Below are 20,474 nucleotides of genomic sequence, written 5' to 3'. Positions count from 1 at the left end.
CTAAAATAAAATAAACTTTTATGTATAAATATATACACATATAAAAGTTTATTTTGTTTCAATTTTTTATATACATTATATATATATATATATATATATATATATATATATATATATGTATATATATATATATATATATATATATATATATTCAAAAAAAATAATCATTGATGAATTCTTAAATGCGCTAAAAATGTAATAAATTAAATTTTGCAGAAACCAAGCACAATTAACTGAGCCGACCGCAAACAATTAAAGAAAAATTTTTCCTCAGTTTACTATAATCTGTGTGCCTGCAGCTTCGGATCTAATCACTAGCTGTGTATAGGTGGGACTGACAGTTTAATGTGCAAAACAGTGCACATTTTCTTTGATCCACTTAAACCGCAATTCTTTTGTTTCTCCGAACATCAGTTTACTGCTAATATTTTAATAATAATCATATTAATCTGACAATAAAGTTTGATTAATTTGGATATATATATATATATATATATATATATATATATATATATATAATGTATATATACATATATAAAATTGAAATAAAATAAACTTTTAAGTGCGTTTATATTTATGCATAAAAGTTTAATTTATTTTGATTATACAAATACATATATATATATATATATATATAACTAAAATAAAATAAACTTTTATGTATAAATATATACACATATAAAAGTTTATTTTGTTTCAATTTTTTATATACATTATATATATATATATATATATATATATATATATATATATGTATATATATATATATATATATATATATATATATATATATATATATATATTCAAAAAAAATAATCATTGATGAATTCTTAAATGTGCTAAAAATGTAATAAATTAAATTTTGCAGAAACCAAGCACAATTAACTGAGCCGACCGCAAACAATTAAAGAAAAATTTTTCCTCAGTTTACTATAATCTGTGTGCCTGCAGCTTCGGATCTAATCACTAGCTGTGTATAGGTGGGACTGACAGTTTAATGTGCAAAACAGTGCACATTTTCTTTGATCCACTTAAACCGCAATTCTTTTGTTTCTCCGAACATCAGTTTACTGCTAATATTTTAATAATAATCATATTAATCTGACAATAAAGTTTGATTAATTTGGATATATATATATATATATATATATATATATATATATAATGTATATATACATATATAAAATTGAAATAAAATATACTTTTAAGTGCGTTTATATTTATGCATAAAAGTTCAATTTATTTTGATTATACAAATACATATATATATATATATATATATATATATATAACTAAAATAAAATAAACTTTTATGTATAAATATATACACATATAAAAGTTTATTTTGTTTCAATTTTTTATATACATTATATATATATATATATATATATATATATATATATATATATATATGTATATATATATATATATATATATATATATATATATTCAAAAAAAAATAATCATTGATGAATTCTTAAATGCGCTAAAAATGTAATAAATTAAATTTTGCAGAAACCAAGCACAATTAACTGAACCGACCGCAAACAATTAAAGAAAAATTTTTCCTCAGTTTACTATAATCTGTGTGCCTGCAGCTTCGGATCTAATCACTAGCTGTGTATAGGTGGGACTGACAGTTTAATGTGCAAAACAGTGCACATTTTCTTTGATCCACTTAAACCGCAATTCTTTTGTTTCTCCGAACATCAGTTTACTGCTAATATTTTTTGAGACATAATACGTAAGCATTGGTCATCTTTGGAACAATATCTCAGTTTTGAACTCTTGATGGATTTCTGGAGTTGAAACGTTTTTCTGGTTGTATAATGATATGAGCTGCAGAAGATGTCATTAAACTTCCATAGTTCGGTACGTACGGCCTTACAAGGGGCGTAACAATTTTCTGCTATTTCGAACGGTTTCCAGGTAAAATTTTTGACCGTCAGGCCCACCTACAGAGCAAATTAATGTTTGAAAACAACAGCTTGAAAGAAATAGAAAACTTGGCACTGCCTTATATGGCGCCGTACTAAGTTTTGTAATTTTTCATAGATGTGAACAGTGCCAAAACGTAATGAAAAAATAACTTGTATGAGATAGGCGTTGTTTTTAATACCGTTTTTAGGAAGGTAGACTTTTGAAATTGGAATTTACATCAATTGGATACGGTGCCGTAGAAAACTTATTACGGCCTTATACGGTGCCGTACAAAGTTTTTTAAGTTTTCTACGGCACCGTATAAGTCTTAGTATGTTTTCAAAGTTTCGTCTAAGGTGGGCAACCTGGGGAGAGCCAAAAGCCTTAAAGAAGGCTTGTTAAAAGCGTTTTTGTTTGTTTCATTCTCATTCGGGTTTATTAGAATCAGTGAGGGCTAATGTTTGGCAGCAAACAGAATACGCCTGAACTTCCGGAGCTTTCCTGCTTGGCTTTTTCAATAAAACAATGTTTGTTTTTGTTTTTACAATCCTGACTATTCCCTCAGTGAACTCAACTTTATGAACTCAAAGTCAAAAGGTTGAACTAAAAATTAATGAAAAACTCTTTATCAGGGGTTAGTTCTTCGATGCAATCGACATTTTTTCTATCAACAATCTAACTAACTGCTATTTGTTTTAAAATTCTGCTTTTTTGACATTATCTTCTCTTACTTGAAGCAATCATCTGTTTTGTATCAGTTGAGTTGCTGTGCACAGCAAACTGCAATTCACCTTATTGAAACATATAATCTCTGAGCGTTTTTGATGATGTTTTTTTAGGTCTATGAATCGAAATTGAAGGAAATTTTCAATGAATCCTTGGTGGTAAATTTGTTTGCTCTCCAGTTTGTTTCATAATTTGCGCTTTTTAATTTTTACGATAAGCGAACTTCTTGCGGCTATGTCATGAAGAAATTTATATGAAATAAAATTAAAAGGTAGGGAAAGTGCACCATTTTTTTTTAAATCTCAAACATGTAAATTCGATTAACCCCAAGGTTAAAGTTACATGTTGTAATTTTATAAATCAAACATACTACATCTTTCCCTTGAATAACTAAACATAATAATAAAAATAAGAAACTAAGGTTCAGTTTCTAGTTCTCGTGAAATATTTTATAAAAATAAACTTTTAAAGCCTTCAATTTTTTTGTCCATTAGAACTCGTTTGTGTCTTTTTTACATCTCTTCCTTTAATTCTTTTTTAATTTTGTTCTTTGATTTTTCCTTTCTTAGAGCTCTTGGAAGTTTATTCCATTTCCGAACAAAGTTTCTTATAATTGAATTTTGACTCCAATTTGATTTACATTTTGTTGTGATAGAAAAATCATATGTACGATTATTAACTTTAATTTCAACGTCTCGAAAGGCTCCAGTCAAGTTGAAAAAGCGACTTTTGAGACTTTTCCAGTATGTTCCGGGTGTGTTTCTCTCCTCCTTTCTCAACCGGGCTGGGGACCAGCTACGGTGGAGTTACAAACTAAAGCTATAGGAGAATTGAGCAGAGGACTAGATAGAATAGGCTCGAAAAGCTCTCTCCAAAACAGAAACACTAAACAGACAAAGTAAAATAAAACCTGGAATAATAAAAATTTACTGCACTAGAACCTACGCAAAAAGTGAGACTACTTCGTTGGTTTTTGTCAGCTTTCAGCAACTCTAAGACCCGATAGAAAAAAACGACAATTTAAAATAAAATTTTCAAATAAGCGAAAAACCTCAACTAAGAAACGAACTTTTTCTATGCAAACTAAACAAAAAGTTCTTTTTCCATCTGGACTCACACAAAAAGTGGGACTCCTAAGTTGCTTTTTGTTAGCTTTCGACAACTCTAAGGCCCGTTCGCAAAAAAGACGTTTTAAAATAAGAGCCAAAAAACCTCAACTAATAGAACTCTCTTTCTATACAAGCCAAACCAAAAACTTTTTTTACATTAATTGCTGTTCAAATAGCGGGTACAGTCGAGGGAACACCATAAATGACCCAAAAAAAAAAACAAAAAACATCCAAAATTCAACAGACCTCTAAAATTAGAAGACTTTCGAGAGAAGACTATTTTAAAACACAGAGAATGGCTTTCGTTTACTCGAGTCTTTTCCACATAAATTATGGACTTTTTCAGCAGACACACGCCTACAAGGGTTATCTAATAGGTTACAAAAGTCACAGGGCCGAAATAAGCCCAACTAAGATAAATATTTGCAAAAAAAATGCTATATATTAGAGGAGTCAGTACCCCAAACAAAGCAAACAAAAAAACAAAAAAGATATAATACCACTTTTTGACCCAATTTCGTGGTGTTAATATTTTAATAATAATCATATTAATCTGACAATAAAGTTTGATTAATTTGGATATATATATATATATATATATATATATATATATATATATATATATATATACATATATAATGTATATATATATATATAAAATTGAAATAAAATAAACTTTTAAGTGCGTTTATATTTATGCATAAAAGTTTAATTTATTTTGATTATACAAATACACACACATATATATATATATATATATATATATATATATATATATAATGTATATATATATATATATATATATATATAATATATATATATATATATATATATATATATATAACTAAAATAAAATAAACTTTTATGTATAAATATATACACACATAAAAGTTTATTTGGTTTCAATTTTTTATATACATTATATATATATATATATATATATATATATATATATATATATATTCAAAAAAAGTTAATCATTGATGAATTCTTAAATGCGCTAAAAATGTAATAAATTAATTTTTGCAGAAACCAAGCACAATTAACTGAACCGACCGCAAACAATTAAAGAAAAATTTTTTCTCAGTTTACTATAATCTGTGTGCCTGCAGCTTCGGATCTAATCACTAGCTGTGTGTAGGTGGGACTGACAGTTTAATGTGCAAAACAGTGCACATTTTCTTTGATCCACTTAAACCGCAATTCTTTTGTTTCTCCGAACATCAGTTTACAGCTAATTTTTTTTGAGACATAATACGTAAGCATTGGTCATCTTTGGAACAATATCTCAGTTTTGAACTCTTGATGGATTTCCGGAGTTGAACGTTTTTCTGGTTGTATAATGATATGAGCTGCAGAAGATGTCATTAAAGTTCCATAGTTCGGTACGTACGGCCTTACAAGGGGCGTAACAGGTTTCTGCTATTTCGAACGGTTTCCAGGTAAAATTTTTGACCGTCAGGCCCACCTACAGAGCAAATTAATGTTTGAAAACAACAGCTTGAAAAAATTAGAAAACTTGGCACTGACTTATATGGCGCCGTTCTAAGTTTTGTAATTTTTCATAGATGTGAACAGTGCCAAAACGTAATGAAAAAATAACTTGTATGAGATAGGCGTTGTTTTTAAAACCGTTTTTAGGAAGGTAGACTTTTGAAATTGGTATTTACATCAATTGGATACGGTGCCGTAGAAAACTTATTACGGCCTTATACGGTGCCGTACAAAATTTTTTAAGTTTTCTACGGCACCGTATAAGTCTTAGTATGTTTTCAAAGTTTCGTCTAAGGTGGGCAACCTGGGGAGAGCCAAAAGCCTTAAAGAAGGCTTGTTAAAAGCGTTTTTGTTTGTTTCATTCTCATTCGGGTTTATTAGAATCAGTGAGGGCTAATGTTTGGCAGCAAACAGAATACGCCTGAACTTCCGGAGCTTTCCTGCTTGGCTTTTTCAATAAAACAATGTTTGTTTTTGTTTTTACAATCCTGACTATTCCCTCAGTGAACTCAACTTTATGAACTCAAAGTTAAAAGGTTGAACTAAAAATTAATGAAAAACTCTTTATCAGGGGTTAGTTCTTCGATGCAATCGACCTTTTTTCTATCAACAATCTAACTAACTGCTATTTGTTTTAAAATTCTGCTTTTTTGACATTATCTTCTCTTACTTGAAGCAATCATCTGTTTTGTATCAGTTGAGTTGCTGTGCACAGCAAACTGCAATTCACCTTATTGAAACATATAATCTCTGAGCGTTTTTGATGCTGTTTTTTAGGTCTATGAATCGAATTTGAAGGAAATTTTCAATGAAACCTTGGTGGTATATTTGTTTGCTCTCCAGTTTGTTTCATAATTTGCGCTTTTTAATTTTTACGATAAGCGAAATTCTTGCGGCTATGTCATGAAGAAATGTATATGAAATAAATTTAAAAGGTAGGGAAAGTGCACCATTTTTTTTAAATCTCAATCATGTAAATTCGAATAACCCCAAGGTTAAAGTTACATGTTGTAATATTATAAATCAAACATACTACATCTTTCCCTTGAATAACTAAACATAATAATAATAATAAAAAACTAAGGTTCAGTTTCTAGTTCTCGTGAATTATTTTATAAAAATAAACTTTTAAAGCCTTCAATTTTTTTGTCCATTAGAACTCATTTGTGTCTTTTTTACATCTCTTCCTTTAATTCTTTTTTAATTTTTTTCTTTGATTTTTCCTTTCTTAGAGCTCTTGGAAGTTTATTCCATTTCCGAACAAAGTTTCTTATAATTGAATTTTGACTCCAATTTGATTTACATTTTGTTGTGATAGAAAAATCATATATACGATTTTTAACTTCAATTTCAACGTCTCCGATTACTCTGAATTTTTTTGGTCTTGTATTTTTGTTTGTTGGACAATATCGAAAAGTCTATTTAATGAAGTTTTTGCTATTTGAAGTTCTCCGGGAAGTATTTTATTTTCAAGAAGTAGTTTATGAGCACTGTCATATTTTGTTCGAAAAAAGCAAACTTTTATGCCCCATCTAATTTGTTTGTTTATTCTGTCAATTGAGTAGGACTGCAAACTTTGAAAAAATATTGCACTAAATTCTAAATGCGATAAAACAAGTGATCTAAAGAGATTTATTCGAGCCTTTAAAGGTATTTGATTGCGTACCAAATAAATTGATCTGATAGCTAAAGCCATTTTACTGATCAGATTATTAAGTTGTTTTTGGTATGTCAACTCTTTGTCAAGAACAACACCTAAGTATCTGACTTCATCTGTTGGTTTCGATGAATGACTATTAAATTCAACGCATTTGACAGTTGGTAACTTCTCATTTTTGAAAACCATGATTTCTGTTTTCCCTTCATTTAGAGTTAACTTGTTTTGTTTCATATATTGTTCAGTTTCCATCAATATTTTCTTAGCCTTTGCTTCTAAACACTGTTCACTTTTTTCATGACATAAAATTGCTGTGTCATCTGCAAATTGTAAAACATTCGAACTTTTCCCTATTTCCTCACCGAAGTCATTTACATAAAGTATGAATACTAGTGGTCCTAGAACAGTACCTTGTGGAACACCATGATTTATAATTGTCCAGTCGGATCCAACTAATCCGTTTCTAACACACTGTATCCTGTTAATTAGAAACGAATTCAATAAGACTCTTGCGTTTTCTCCAAAACCATATTTTTCAATTTTTTGAATAAAAATGTCCAAGGATATTGAGTTAAAAGCTTTCGCTAAATCCAAAAAGATTGTTAAGACTATATCTTTTTCTTCAACATAATGATTTATTTTCTCTGTCAGTGCAATTATTGTATTAAGACACGACTTTTGTTTTTGGAAACCAAATTGATTTTTGTTAGTTGTTATATTCATATCTAAATGTTCCGACATTTTCTCCAAGAGAAGTCTTTCAAAAATTTTTGCTAACGTTGGAGTGACCGATATTGGTCGATAGTTTTCAGGGTTATGCCTGTCTCCTTTTTTATAGATGGGAGTGACATAGGCTTCTTTTAAAATTTCAGGGAATGTGTTTGCGTTTATACACTCATTAATAGCAAACTGTAAATGGGTTCCAATGGACAACTTACAATCTTTCAATGCCCAAGATGGTATATACCCTGGTCCAGCTGATTTTTGTGTTGGTAGTTTGTCAATAACTTTGTATAGTTCTCTTCTGGTTACCGGCCTGAAATTGGATTCATTTCCTTTAAAGTTTAGAGAAGGCAACTTAGGAGCAATTATTTTGCCCTTGTAAAGTCCAAGACGGTCAAAACAATTATTCAAACAGTTAGCAATGCTTTTTTTCATCTGATATTACGTTATGGCCCTCTTTCAGCTTTGCATTTTTTTCTGTCTGTTTGTTTGAGTTAATTTTGTTCTTGATAAAATTCCATTGTTCTTTTGAAGTTGGGAGATTCTCGAAAAATTGTTTGGTATAATCGTCAGATGCTTTACGCAATTTTCTATTAACATTGTTTCTAAGTACTTTGCAACTGTTAAAGAGCTCTAGATTAGGATCTTTTTTCCATTCATTGATTACACGATGCTTTTCATTAATGAGACTACGCAGTTCTTTTGATAGCCATTTTTTGTTCTCCTTTTTTGTTTTCACTTCTATATTCTTCAAAGGTGCGTGACTTTTTAATACATTTTGGAAAATTCCAATAAATTTATGAAAAATGTCATTAGCTCCAATGATTTTGTACATTAGTGACCAGTCTTGCAAAGCCATATCAGGGTTAAACTTACTTCTTATGTATCTCTTTTTATCTCGCATTAAATATTCTGTATTTTGCTGCTTCCATTCTAATTTCAATGATGGTTGATATACAATAGTGAAATGATCATTTTCAAGTATTGACTCTATTATATCTGCTTCAGAGATTTGATTCTAGAAATAAAGCAGTGGTCGATTAAAGAAAATTTTTCTCCATTTGTCCATGTTGCTTTTTTTGTGTTTACATACTGAAGCCAATTATCTGCAATGAAGTTGTTTAGTAATTGTTTCCCAGTTTCTATAAGTATATTTATGTTGTAATCTCCAAACAGGATTAGATTGTCTGTGCCAGAGTAAACATTTGAAATTTCTGATGTCATTTCATCAAGGAAGAATTTTGAAAGGTTTACGTTTGAACAATACGCCACATCTATGAGCAGTTTTTCTTTCAGAGGCTCAGTTACTTCTATCCATAGTGATTCAAAAAAACTCCGGTTGATGGTGTTCAAGTCATTTCTTATTTTGATTGAAAACATCTTGGGTATCCATATGCCTACACCTCCCCCTCTTTCCAGTTCAGTCGATGATGATCTCGGCTGGTGAATAAATTGATGACTACTGCTCAAAAAAGAATCTGGAATAGTATTGTTCTCTTTATTCCATGTTTCGGTACCAGCTAGGAAAGACAACTGATCGAGAGTTGTCAAAAAATTTGATATCTTTTCGTATTTATTATTTAGGCTTCTGCAATTCATGTACCAGAATTTGAGATTATCGTCTGTTCTGTTCTTTTCTTTGTAGTACTGGTCTAATGTTTTCAGTTTTTCTATTCGGGCTGGGCCAGGGTTTGTTTCAATATCACCATTTTTTTGCAGAATAATTGATATGACGGATAATAAATACGTAATATTGATGAAACCGAACCCTAGTGAAAACAATCTATTATAATAAATCTGACAAAAATTAAATTTTGGTTTTTTAGAATGATTTGAGTGACTTTTGAAAAAGGCTACTTCCCCCTTTACAAACAAAGCCTATTATTAAAGTCACAAACAAAACAGATTTTTTCTTCAAAAGAAACATTCAACGTTTCTATTAAAGAACTAAGAATTAAGTCACCCAAATTAATCAGAACTCATTTGGACTATTGAAGTTATTCCATCCCCTTTTGAATGCAAAAAAATTTCCATTTTGCTGTTTAGGACGCATTTGTCTCGATGATATATCGTTTGATGAACAGTTGTAGCCAATGTTTTTCATATGTTTCCGCAAAGTTGTAACTATTTTTTGAATTCCATACATGTTTGGGTGTACACCATCTTGTCTGATATCGTTTGCCTCAAGACCATAATTGAGGACGTATACATTTGACTACTGGAATTCGCCTCTAATTCGGTCAGCAATGCTGTTGATTTCTTGGTTATAAGCATCAATTTCTTTGTTTTTCGAGTCCCATCCGTATAGTCCATTTTTAACTTGTGGAATTTGGCATATAGCAACCTTATGGGACTTGAATTTAGTTAAACACTTACCGACTAAGTCACCCATTTGCTCAGCTTCCCTTTTTCCATCAGTACCTTGGTCAATTGCATTGTGTCCCAAATGAAAAACAAGGCTTTCAGGTTTTGTTCCAGCCGAATAAGAATCAATAATGTTATTAGCATCACTTATTGTTGCCAAAGGGTATGAGTGTATTGCAGTTTCATTACTTATATCACCCTGTTTAACAAATTTATACGTGCTGTCTGATATGACAAGATGTTTAGTAAATCCTGGTACAAACTTCGGAAAAAACTGTCTGTTGTTGGCATAAACTTGTATAGTTTCTTTGTCTTTGTTGCCATCAATAAATTTTGTCAACATTTTCGCATTTTGTCCTCTCAAAAAAACAATTTCTGATATTGCTTGGTCATATAGGGATTTGCTGTTGTCTAGAGCTGTTTGGAGTTCTCTATTTGCTTGCTTATTTTTTTCTAAGTCTTTTTTTAATTCTGTTATTTCATCCTGTTGCAAGTTACTAGAATCGAGTGATGATCTTTTGTTCTCTCTTAGTTTTAGAATTTCTTGAATGAGTTCATCTTTGTTCCATTTCGTTAGAACAGCCGCTTCCATTTTGTCGCTGGATACACTGGGCTTGGTTATAATACACTAGTGACTCATTCTGGAAAAAAAAACGGTGAGAAGAAAACAACTCAAAACTTTGACTTAAAAAAGACCTGAGAGTGAAACAATTGTTAATTTGGAAAATATTGGATTGGTCTCACCAGATGAAGAATACTAAAAGAAGTCCCAGATAAGAGTGCCGAATAGTCGATTCCAATTAAGATAATGAATGTCTTCTGATTAGTGCAAAAAACTAATTAGTTGTCTTCAGGAAGAAAAAATTCAAAGGTGTATGTAAATTTCTATGGAGCTGACAGCTGACTTCTGACTTCTTTTTGATTTTTCCCCCCTTTTAAAAATCTCAAGCTATAACAATTAAAAGTCACTTTTCTTACATATAAACCAAAACCCACTGGTGAGAGGACTGCTTTCTTCATCAAAGTTGAATATAATTTACAAATACGTTTTTGCAGCGAACAAAATTGCCATCAAAAAAATCTTCCGGAAAAAAACGACAAAATTTTGTAAGATTTATCCCCAAATAACACTTTGGAGAATAAGAACGAACTCTAAAATCACGACGATTTCCAGACGATTCAAGCCAGCTGATTGCCAGAGCAACTAATCTTAGTCAAACAGTTATCTAAATTTTATTGGGTTTTGTGAAAAAACTGAATACTAAGATTTTTTCAAAGAAAATAAATTTAAACAAAGATTACATTTTTGATGAGCCATGCCAGTAAACAAAAGGATCAAAAAAACTTGTTTCTGCGATTTAACGGTCAATTTTTCGAAAGATAATTTTTCAACACTTATCTAAAAACCCGCTCAGCGGTGTTAGACTCATTTTCATTTCTCATGGAAAAGATATTAGAGAGTTTGCTAAGGCGAATTGATTCTAACTTACATTTATTAAATTTAGATTTTGCCTCCTCGTGAAAAATGCCTCTTTTGCCTCTTCGTTTCTGTGATAATGAAAACAAATGAGCAATTTTTGGCTGTAACAAATCTCTTACACAAAACATGATCACTGTAAAAATGTTGAAAGGAGTCTTGTCAAATGGATTTACGTGATCTTTTTACGGCCACATTTCATTGATAGCAGATCTTTCCACTCCCGAAGTGAGAAAAGATTTAACTAAAATTTCTCAGAAAATCTTTTGAATTGTAAGTCAAGATATCATAAGATTTCATAACGTGCAATTTTGCGGCCCATTCAAGTTCCATGCAGCTCTGCAAAAACTGTGCCTCTCTGCAGCTACTAACCCGAAGAACTTGGATGTCCTCTAATGAGTCAAATGACTTCAATTGAATCAGTCAATATAGACGAGTTCGTGGACGTTAACCAATTCAACCCTAAAAAACTGGAATAAAAATTGGCTCAAACGAAAAGTTATTCGAATCTCGCTTGAATGAAAAATCGCATAATCTAGCCCATGTGACAAAAATGAATGGCGATGTTATGTAAAATGATGTAATTACAGTCTTGATTTCATGGGTCAACGTGTCAACGGAAAGATGCGCAAAAATGTAAATTATTGATGGTAAATGCTAAACGCCTTGGACAAGAAAACATCAATATTATCATTAAGGTGTTGATGTTACACATCTCAATATTTTTCAAAGTATTTAATTTTTGTTGGTTTCGACAAAAGCTGCGCAATACTCAGGTTGTTTCTGCTTCGCAGATCGTTGATTCTACAGCCAAATGTTGAGTCTCTTCGGCCGATGATGGTTTCACAAAAAAATTTTGCGTTTTTAAAAAAACTCCAGACTTTTTGAGTAATAATTTTTTTTCAATCTAACTATGCGCCAAGCTATGAATGTAAAGAGAGAGAGGTCGAAATCATACACACAAAATTTTCAAAAAATTAACCAGTTCTAGTTTTTGATTTCTAAATTTTCCTGTATATAGAAACTGTTGTACCGGTTTTATAGTCGTACAAAATAATATTAGGGCAGATGGTTTTTTGGAGAACCGTTTCGGTTTCAAAATGTTTCAAAGGGGGGGGGGGGAATAGAATGGTGAGAAATTCTCGAGAAATCTTTTGCCTTGCTAATTAGCTCTGAAACAGTTGGAAATTTTGTTATAGCTTGGCTTCAGAAAAACTGAACTATTTCAATGATCTTGTATGACATTTCGGCTAATATGCGGATGACAAATAGCAAAAAAAGCATTCAATAGAGTCAAATTTTCATCAGATCCACAAAAACTTGCAGTGAACTTCTGCTAGTCTATAATTTGTTCGAATCACAGTGAGGTTTGGTCTAATTTCGGCCATTCTAATGTTCGCTTCTATGCCGTTTTGTTTTTAAATGGTAGGAGAACTGTTTTCAAACAAGTTTTGATTTCACATGGTTTGATGCAGTGGAGGCAAACCCAAAAAAGGCGACCTCGGAATGATCGAATTTCGAACAAATAAAAAGGTTAAAACTTTATGGAAACATTTCGCGTAGAATTGCTGTACTAAACGATAACTTTGAACATATATTAAGGCGTCAGTGCATTCATCACTACGTAAGATACTCGACGCTTGAGTCTAACTTATAGAGAAGCGATATTTTATCATCATTTTTGAAGAGAAGCGATATTTTATCATTATTTTTGAATTATAAGTCAAGATAAAATAAGATTTCAGAACGTGCAATCTTGTGGCCCATTCAGGATCCATCCAGCTCTGTAAATGTTGTGCTTCTCTGCAATTACCAACATCATGAAAAATTTGGATGCCTTCTTAGTGAGTCAATTGACTTAAATTGAATAAGTCAATATAAGGAAGTAGATGGATATTACGCAATTCAACCCTAAAGAACTGAAATAAAAATTAGCAGAGAAAAATTTTGCAAAATTTGCATGAATAAAAATTCGCATAGTCAAGCCCAAGTGACAAAGAATGAATGGAAATTTTATGTAAAGCGATATGATTACGATTCCAACTTCCTGGGCCAAGCTGGCAACGCTAAGATTCAAAATCTTTCAACGGAGGAGAGATAGGATGGTGAGTGGTTCACATAAATTCTTTTCCTTGCTAGTTGGCTGTTAATCAGTTAGATATTTTGGTAAAGCTTGGTTTCAGAAAAACTGAATTATTTCAATGATCTTGTGTGACATATCTTCTATTATGCGGATGACAAATTGCAAAAAATGGCTTTCAATAGAGTCTTATCTTCTTCATATCCACTGACACTTATAGTAAACTTCTGCTAGTCTATATTTTGTTCCAATCATCAAGAGATTTTGGTCTAGTTTCGGCCATTCTATTCTTCGCTATTCAGCTGCTTTGTTTTTAATAGGATCAGAACTGTTTTCGAACAAGTTTTGATTTCAATCGGTTTCATGCAGTGAATGTAAAAACAAAAAAGCCGGCCTGAGAAAAGTCTTAAATGGAAAAATTAAAAGTTTAATCATTATGGAACGCATTTGCGTATAATTGCTCTTCTGTAGGATAATTTTCAACGAATATTTAGGTGTAAACCTTTTGTGTTGATATTGCATGCTTATTTGTTTCTTAAAGTTCGTTTTGCAGTAATAAAACTTAGGTTTTCGCTTTCAAGTTGATTTCCTTTTGGATGTATAGTCAAACTATTCACAGGAAAACGAAAAACGAGGAAGAGCGGTAGGTTAGCGGTGTCATGGTTCTTGATCCATTCGGAAAGGAAATTGGTTACATGTTTTCAATGCTAAAAGTTGCGGAAAAATTTCATCAAAAATGAACACCTTTCTATAGAATCTGGGCATTAATCACCATGCAAGATGCGTGACGTTTGAATCTAACTTATAGAGAAGCGATGTTTTTATGATCCCGAGTTCGCCGGCCGAGGTGTCAATGTTAAGATGCGCAATAATATAAACTATTGTTGGTAAATGCAAAGAATTTGTGTAAGATCTACGCTAAACGCGTTGACCAGAAAACATCAATAACATCAATAAGTGCTGATCTTGCACATCTCAATAGATTCAACATTTAAATCTTAGCTCTGGTTTTGAGAAAAGCTGCGCAGTTTTCAGATTTACACTTCGCAAATTGTTGGTTTCCACAGCGAATAGCTGAGTCTCCTCAGCCGATGTCAGTTTCATGAAGTATTTTTTTGGGTGTTTAAATTTATCTACATTTTTTGGAGTAGAAATTTTCTAAGAAAGTATATTTAAACCAGGATTAAATTTTTGACTGGCCATGCCAGTAATGAAAGAGCATCAAAATTTTTAACTTTGCAATTTAATGGTCCATTGGTCGAAAATTCACACTTATCTAAAAACCCGCTCAGCCGTGTTAGACTCATTTTTATTTCTCATGGAAAAGACATTACAGAGTTTGCTAAGGCGAATTGATTCTAATTTACCTTTATTAACTTTAGATTTTTGCCTCTTCGTAAAAATGCCTCTTTTGCCTCTTCGTTTCTGTGATAATGAAAACAAATGAGCAATTTTTGGCTGTAACAAATCTCTTACACAAAACATGATCACTGCAAAACTTTTGAATGGAGTCTTGCCAGAAGGATTTACGTGATCTTTTTACGGTCACATTTCATTGATAGCAGCTCTTTCCACTCCCGAAGTGAGAAAAGTTTTAACTAAAATTTCTCAGAAAATCTTTTGAATTGTAAGTCAAGATATCATAAGATTTCATAACGTGCAATTTTGAGGCCCATTCAGGTTCTATCCATCTCTGTAAAAACTGTGCCTCTCTGCAGCTACCAACTCCAAGAACTTGGATGTACTCTAATGAGTCAATTGACTTCAATTAACTCGATCAATATAAAAAGTTTTTGAATACTACCATCTCAACCCTGAAATGCTGGAATGAAAATCCGCTCAAATGAAAATTTATTTGAAACTCGCATGAATGAAAATTCGCATTATGTAGCGCAAGTGAAACAAAAATGTATGGCGATGTTATGTAAAGCGATATAATCTTGAATTCCTGGGCCAATATGTCAACGCAAAGATTTGCAAAAATGTAAATTATTGATGGTAAATGCATGAAATTTTGTATAAGATCCAAGCTAAACGCGTTAACAAAAAAACATCAAAAACATGAATTAAGTGTTGCTAGGACACATCTAAATATATTCAATATTTAATTCTTAACGTTGTTTTTCCACTGTTACACTTCGCAAATTGTTTGGTTCCACGGCTATTTTTTGGGTCTTCTCAGCCGATGCCAGTTTCATGAAGATATTTTTAGGTCGTTAAAATTATCTACGAACTTTGGTGTAACTTTGGAGTGAAAGAAATTATATCTAAAGCAGGGTTACATTTTTTTGGCGGGCTTTGTCAATTTATGAAAGAGCTTCCCATTTTTAAGTTTACAATTTAACGTTGAATTGCTTGAAAGATTATTTTTATCGCTTATCCGGAAACCCGCTCTGTGGTGTTAGACTCAACTCTATTTCTCATGGAAATGATTTTACAAAGTTTGCTAAAGCAATTTGATTCTATATATTGTAATCAAATTTAGTTTTTTCGCCTCTTTTAAAATTTTTTTTTCTAGTTCCTTAGATAATGAAAACAAATTAGAAGTTTTCGGCTCTGACAAAAGTATTGTGCTTAACATGATCACTGCAAAAGATTGGAGTCTCCTCAAGGGGAACTATGGAACTATGATCACAATTCAAAAATAGTAGTTATTTCAATCCCGAGGTAAGAAAAGTTTTCAATCCCGAGGTAAGAAAACCTGTACTGTTTCATTGATCTTTTTGATATTTCTGCTAATACGCGGAAGAGGAACTGCACTGCAAAAAATTGTTTTCAGTGGAGTCAAATCTTCTTCAAATCCACTGAAACTTGTAGTGAACTTCTGCTGGTCTATATATTGTTCGAATCATCAAGAGATTTTGGTCGAAATTTGGTCATTTCAATGTTCGCTATTCTGCTGTTTTGGTTTTTAGTGCGAGGAGAACTCTTTTCGAACAGTTTTTGATTTCAATGGGTGAAAGCACTTGAGGTAAACCCAAAAACGCCGGCCCTGGATTGGTCATAAAAGGAAAATTTAAAAACATTGAAACTTTGTGGAATGCATTTCGTGTATAATTGCTGTTCTTGACAATAGTTTTCAACATATATTAAGGAGTCAGTGCATTCATTACCACGTACGATAAGTGACGTTTGAGTCTAACTAATAGAGAATGTCGTAGATAGCTTGTGAAGAACAGCGAAGTATGAGGGTACAGTGATACAAAAGGCAAAAAGCATGCAAGAGATCTGAGGTTCGAGTCTCACGACCAACCTCTAAGCGTTGAAACTATGCATGAGCAACGGCTTGAAACGCTCAAATTATGAAAGATCTAGGTTCAGAAACGCCAAACTCTATGTTTAGATAAGCAAAAATTACGATAACTGCGCTTAAAAACGCAATTTTCAATGTAAGATGAGCGGTAGAGAACGTTGACATGTTTGAAAATTTTTGCATACTTCTTACCTAATTTTGCAATGAATGCGTTGAATTTATTACTTTCGCAGCGAAATTTTGTAGGAAAATTGCTGGGAGTCCTCTAATTCATCGACTTAAACTACTGAGAGCTCTGAAACACAGATACATAAGTAAATTAAGTTGCAGTTTTTTGCGATCATCTTATCATCTGTCTTTTTTGTTTTGTAGTGTACAAGATTTTCATCAAATCAGTCAGTCGCGACAAAGAAAGCTCCGCTCTGGAAATATCTCAGGCTACATACCCTCCGAATGCAGTGGTATCAACATCTGTCGACATTTTGGACGCATCTAGAATCCATGTTCGAGTCCAATCTGAGCCAGGAACTGGTGGCGTCGTAGAAGTCTTTATGAACACGACTGATGTCGTTCCGCGACTTGTCACCAAATCTTTCGCTCCCGATCTGACATTTGATTTTGTGAATTTGAAGCCCGGAGGTTTCTACCAGTTCCTAGCGACGTCATACAGTGTGGGTGGTGAGTTGAGACCGAGTCGTGAGTTCTCTCCTGTGTCAGAAGTGACCTTTCCTGGAGTTCCTCAGGAGTACTCTTACTCTCCGGTGTTGACTGATTCCAGTGTGTCTGTCGGGTTCTTCTTGGAGGGAAAGTATGATGGATGGAATATACAGTTAGTTAGACCTTCGAACACTCATAAAAAGCATTGTGCAAAGCAACCACTCTTGGTATTTTTCGATTATAGAAAAAGAGAGAAAAATGAGAAAAGAAGGAAGGAAAACGATTTAATTTAGTTATTGTGGAGTATATCAACAAAAACGAGGTCACATAACGATATCGCCTCGATGTTTTGTTTCAACCCAGGTTGCCCACCTTAGACAAAACTTCAAAAACTTACAAGGACTTAAACGCTGCCGTAGAGAAATTACGAAACTTAGTACGGCATGATTTACGGCCGTATCAAATTTTTCACAGCACCCTATAAAAAAAACTATACTGCCTGGTTTCACAATTCTGAGCTGCTAAAAATGATGTTAAATCCACCGTTTAACGCATTTAAACTGCTTTTGAATGCTTTTTATCGCTGGCTGCGAGATTCACAACTCCGAAAAATTACAAATATTAGCACGGCTCGTATAAGGCAGCATCAAGTTTTTCAATTTTTTTAATGTGCAGTATTTTCCTCATGCAAAGTTCAATAACCTAAAAAATGTCAACAAAACTATTGATTTTTGAGAATTTTTTACAGTCAATTTTATTGTTATTGTACGGGTAACCTGGGAACCTACCAAGTTCAATTGAAACCCAGTTTGAGGACCACATTCAAGAACCACTTATGAGAGGGTGCATGTAAACCAAATTTGGTTTGACTGTTTACGGGAGCATTTGGTCTGCTTTGACCATCTATGAAAAACCTTGCTTTAGACCTCAACTTAAGAAAAAAACTTATGCTCTAATGGTATATGAAATGATATCAATGAACTTAGAGATCAGCAGTACTTTAACTCGACTTACCCAAAAAGCTTCATGCCGGATTTTCCCTTGACCCAACATTATGCTCCTACGATCAACAACGCCTATACCGAGGTCATCAACAGGCGCGAACACTCATTTGAAGTAATTTGGAAGAACTCCTAACCACCGAAGAAAAAAGTGGACTATAATAGAAGTGAACATTTTATAATTTTAGCAACTGAGACGACAAAAAGTACCCATTTCTTGGATGATGTGGGATAATGGCTATATCAGCTAATCGTCTAGTTGCGCTCGATCACGTAAAATATCAATGAATCTTAGTTGCAATGACTCATCTATCTTAACAGTTTCTTGTTTCATTGGTGTTTTGGATGTTTTTCAAACTATCTTCTGAGTTTTTGCATTATCTTGCTTGATGCCGAGCAGTTTAGCATGCTCTGTTGCTGCTTCAATTTTTGCTGAAGTGCAAAAAAAATTATGGAGATACAAGTTCTCAGATTTGTTGAAAAGGAACCTATAATTAGATTTATGCTCTTCCGATGACATGACCGTCATCGATCGAAAATGTCTATGAAAAAAGTTTTCCTCGAACAATGAATAGACTTTTCCTCGACCTTAAATAGGAAGCTTGACAGTTCAATTTTGGTTAATAACCCCCCCCCCCCCCCCCCGACATTTATTATTTATTTTCATAGGTTGAGATTGAAAACTGGGGAAACGTTCAGTCATGTTCGGTTCTTTCAATTTCGTGAAGCATGAACTCTACTAAATTATCTAAACCGAGCCTCTCGTGTCATTACTCTTGCAAATATGCACAAACAGTTAATTTACCAAGCAAATTTTCTAGATTCTGAGCAATTATGGGAAAATTGAGTACATTACAAAACCATTACAGGTTGTTGCCATGTATGAATTCGAAGCTGCACGAAACGACTTTTTACTCTAATTTAAAGCTTTTACACTAATTTTTATTCCATGCTAACTTTTACTGCTAGAGAGGAATCGAAATCGAACAGCCCTTAAGGTTCAATTTTCCGGCATTTGAACAGTTAAAACAGTATATTGAATATGCCATATAAAAATTTCGGAAAGTATAATCTGGTATACTGAAGTTTCCAACCTATTCCTGGCAACGCCCGCCGCCCGCATTTTAGGCTGTATATTGAATATGATATATAAAAAAATTCGAAAAATAAAACCTGATTTACTGAATTTTCCAAACTATTAATGGCAACTCCCGCATCTAAGGCTGTATATTGAATATCATAAATAAAAAAAATTTGAAAACAAAAACCTGCTATAGTAAAATTTCTAATATATTCCTGGCAACGCCCGCATCTAAGTCTGTATATTGAATATGATACATAAACAAATTCGAAAAATAAAACCTAGTATACAGAAATTGCCAACTTATTCCTGGCAACGCCCGTAACTAAGGCTGTAATTTGAATATGATAAATAAAAAATTTTGAAAAGAAAAACCTGCTATAGTAAAATTTCCAACATGCTCCTAGCAACGCCCGCAACTGAGGCTGTAAATTGAATATGATAAATAAAAAATTTTGAAAAGAAAAACCTGCTATAGTAAAATTTCCAACATATTCCTGGCAACGCCCGAATCTAAGTCTGTACATTGAATATGATATATAATATATTTTGAAAAGTAAAACCTGGTATACTGAAATGACCAACTTGTTCCTGGCAACGCCCGCATCTAAGGCTGTACATTCAATATGATATATAAAAAATTTTGAAAAGTAAAACTTGGTATACTGAAACGTCCAACCTGTTCCTGGCCTGCATCTAAGGCTGTAAATTGAATATGATATATAAAAAATTTTGAGTACTAAAACCAGGTATAGTGAAATTTCCAAACTATTCCTGGCAACACCCGCATCTAAGTCTGTATATTGTATGTCTTATATAAAAAAACTTCCAAAAAATAACACCTAGTATACAGAAACTGCCAACCTATTTCTGGCAACGCCCGCATCTAAGGCTGTACATTGAATATGATATAAAATTTTGAAAAGTAAAAC

General features: G+C 32.4%; 2 protein-coding genes across 2 annotated transcripts in view; both read left to right on the top strand.

The window, feature by feature from the left end:
* Positions 1-20,474, top strand: part of LOC142340927 (ubiquitin-conjugating enzyme E2 K-like) — a 295,142-nt gene that overhangs the window by 122,341 nt on the left and 152,327 nt on the right. The gene's annotated exons all lie outside the window — the stretch shown is intronic.
* LOC142341290 (uncharacterized) overlaps positions 1-20,474 on the top strand; it is a 194,513-nt gene that overhangs the window by 87,438 nt on the left and 86,601 nt on the right. Inside the window, exon 8 of the mRNA XM_075392209.1 lies at positions 17,176-17,632. Coding sequence (XP_075248324.1) covers positions 17,176-17,632 — 457 coding nt within the window. The remainder of the gene's footprint in view (positions 1-17,175; positions 17,633-20,474) is intronic.

Source organism: Convolutriloba macropyga, chromosome 6 (genome assembly GCF_964194025.1).
Source record: "Convolutriloba macropyga chromosome 6, txConMacr16.3, whole genome shotgun sequence".
NCBI classification, from domain to species: domain Eukaryota; kingdom Metazoa; phylum Xenacoelomorpha; order Acoela; family Convolutidae; genus Convolutriloba; species Convolutriloba macropyga.
Note: the sequence above shows the minus strand (reverse complement) of the source record. Positions and strands in the feature narration are given on the sequence as shown.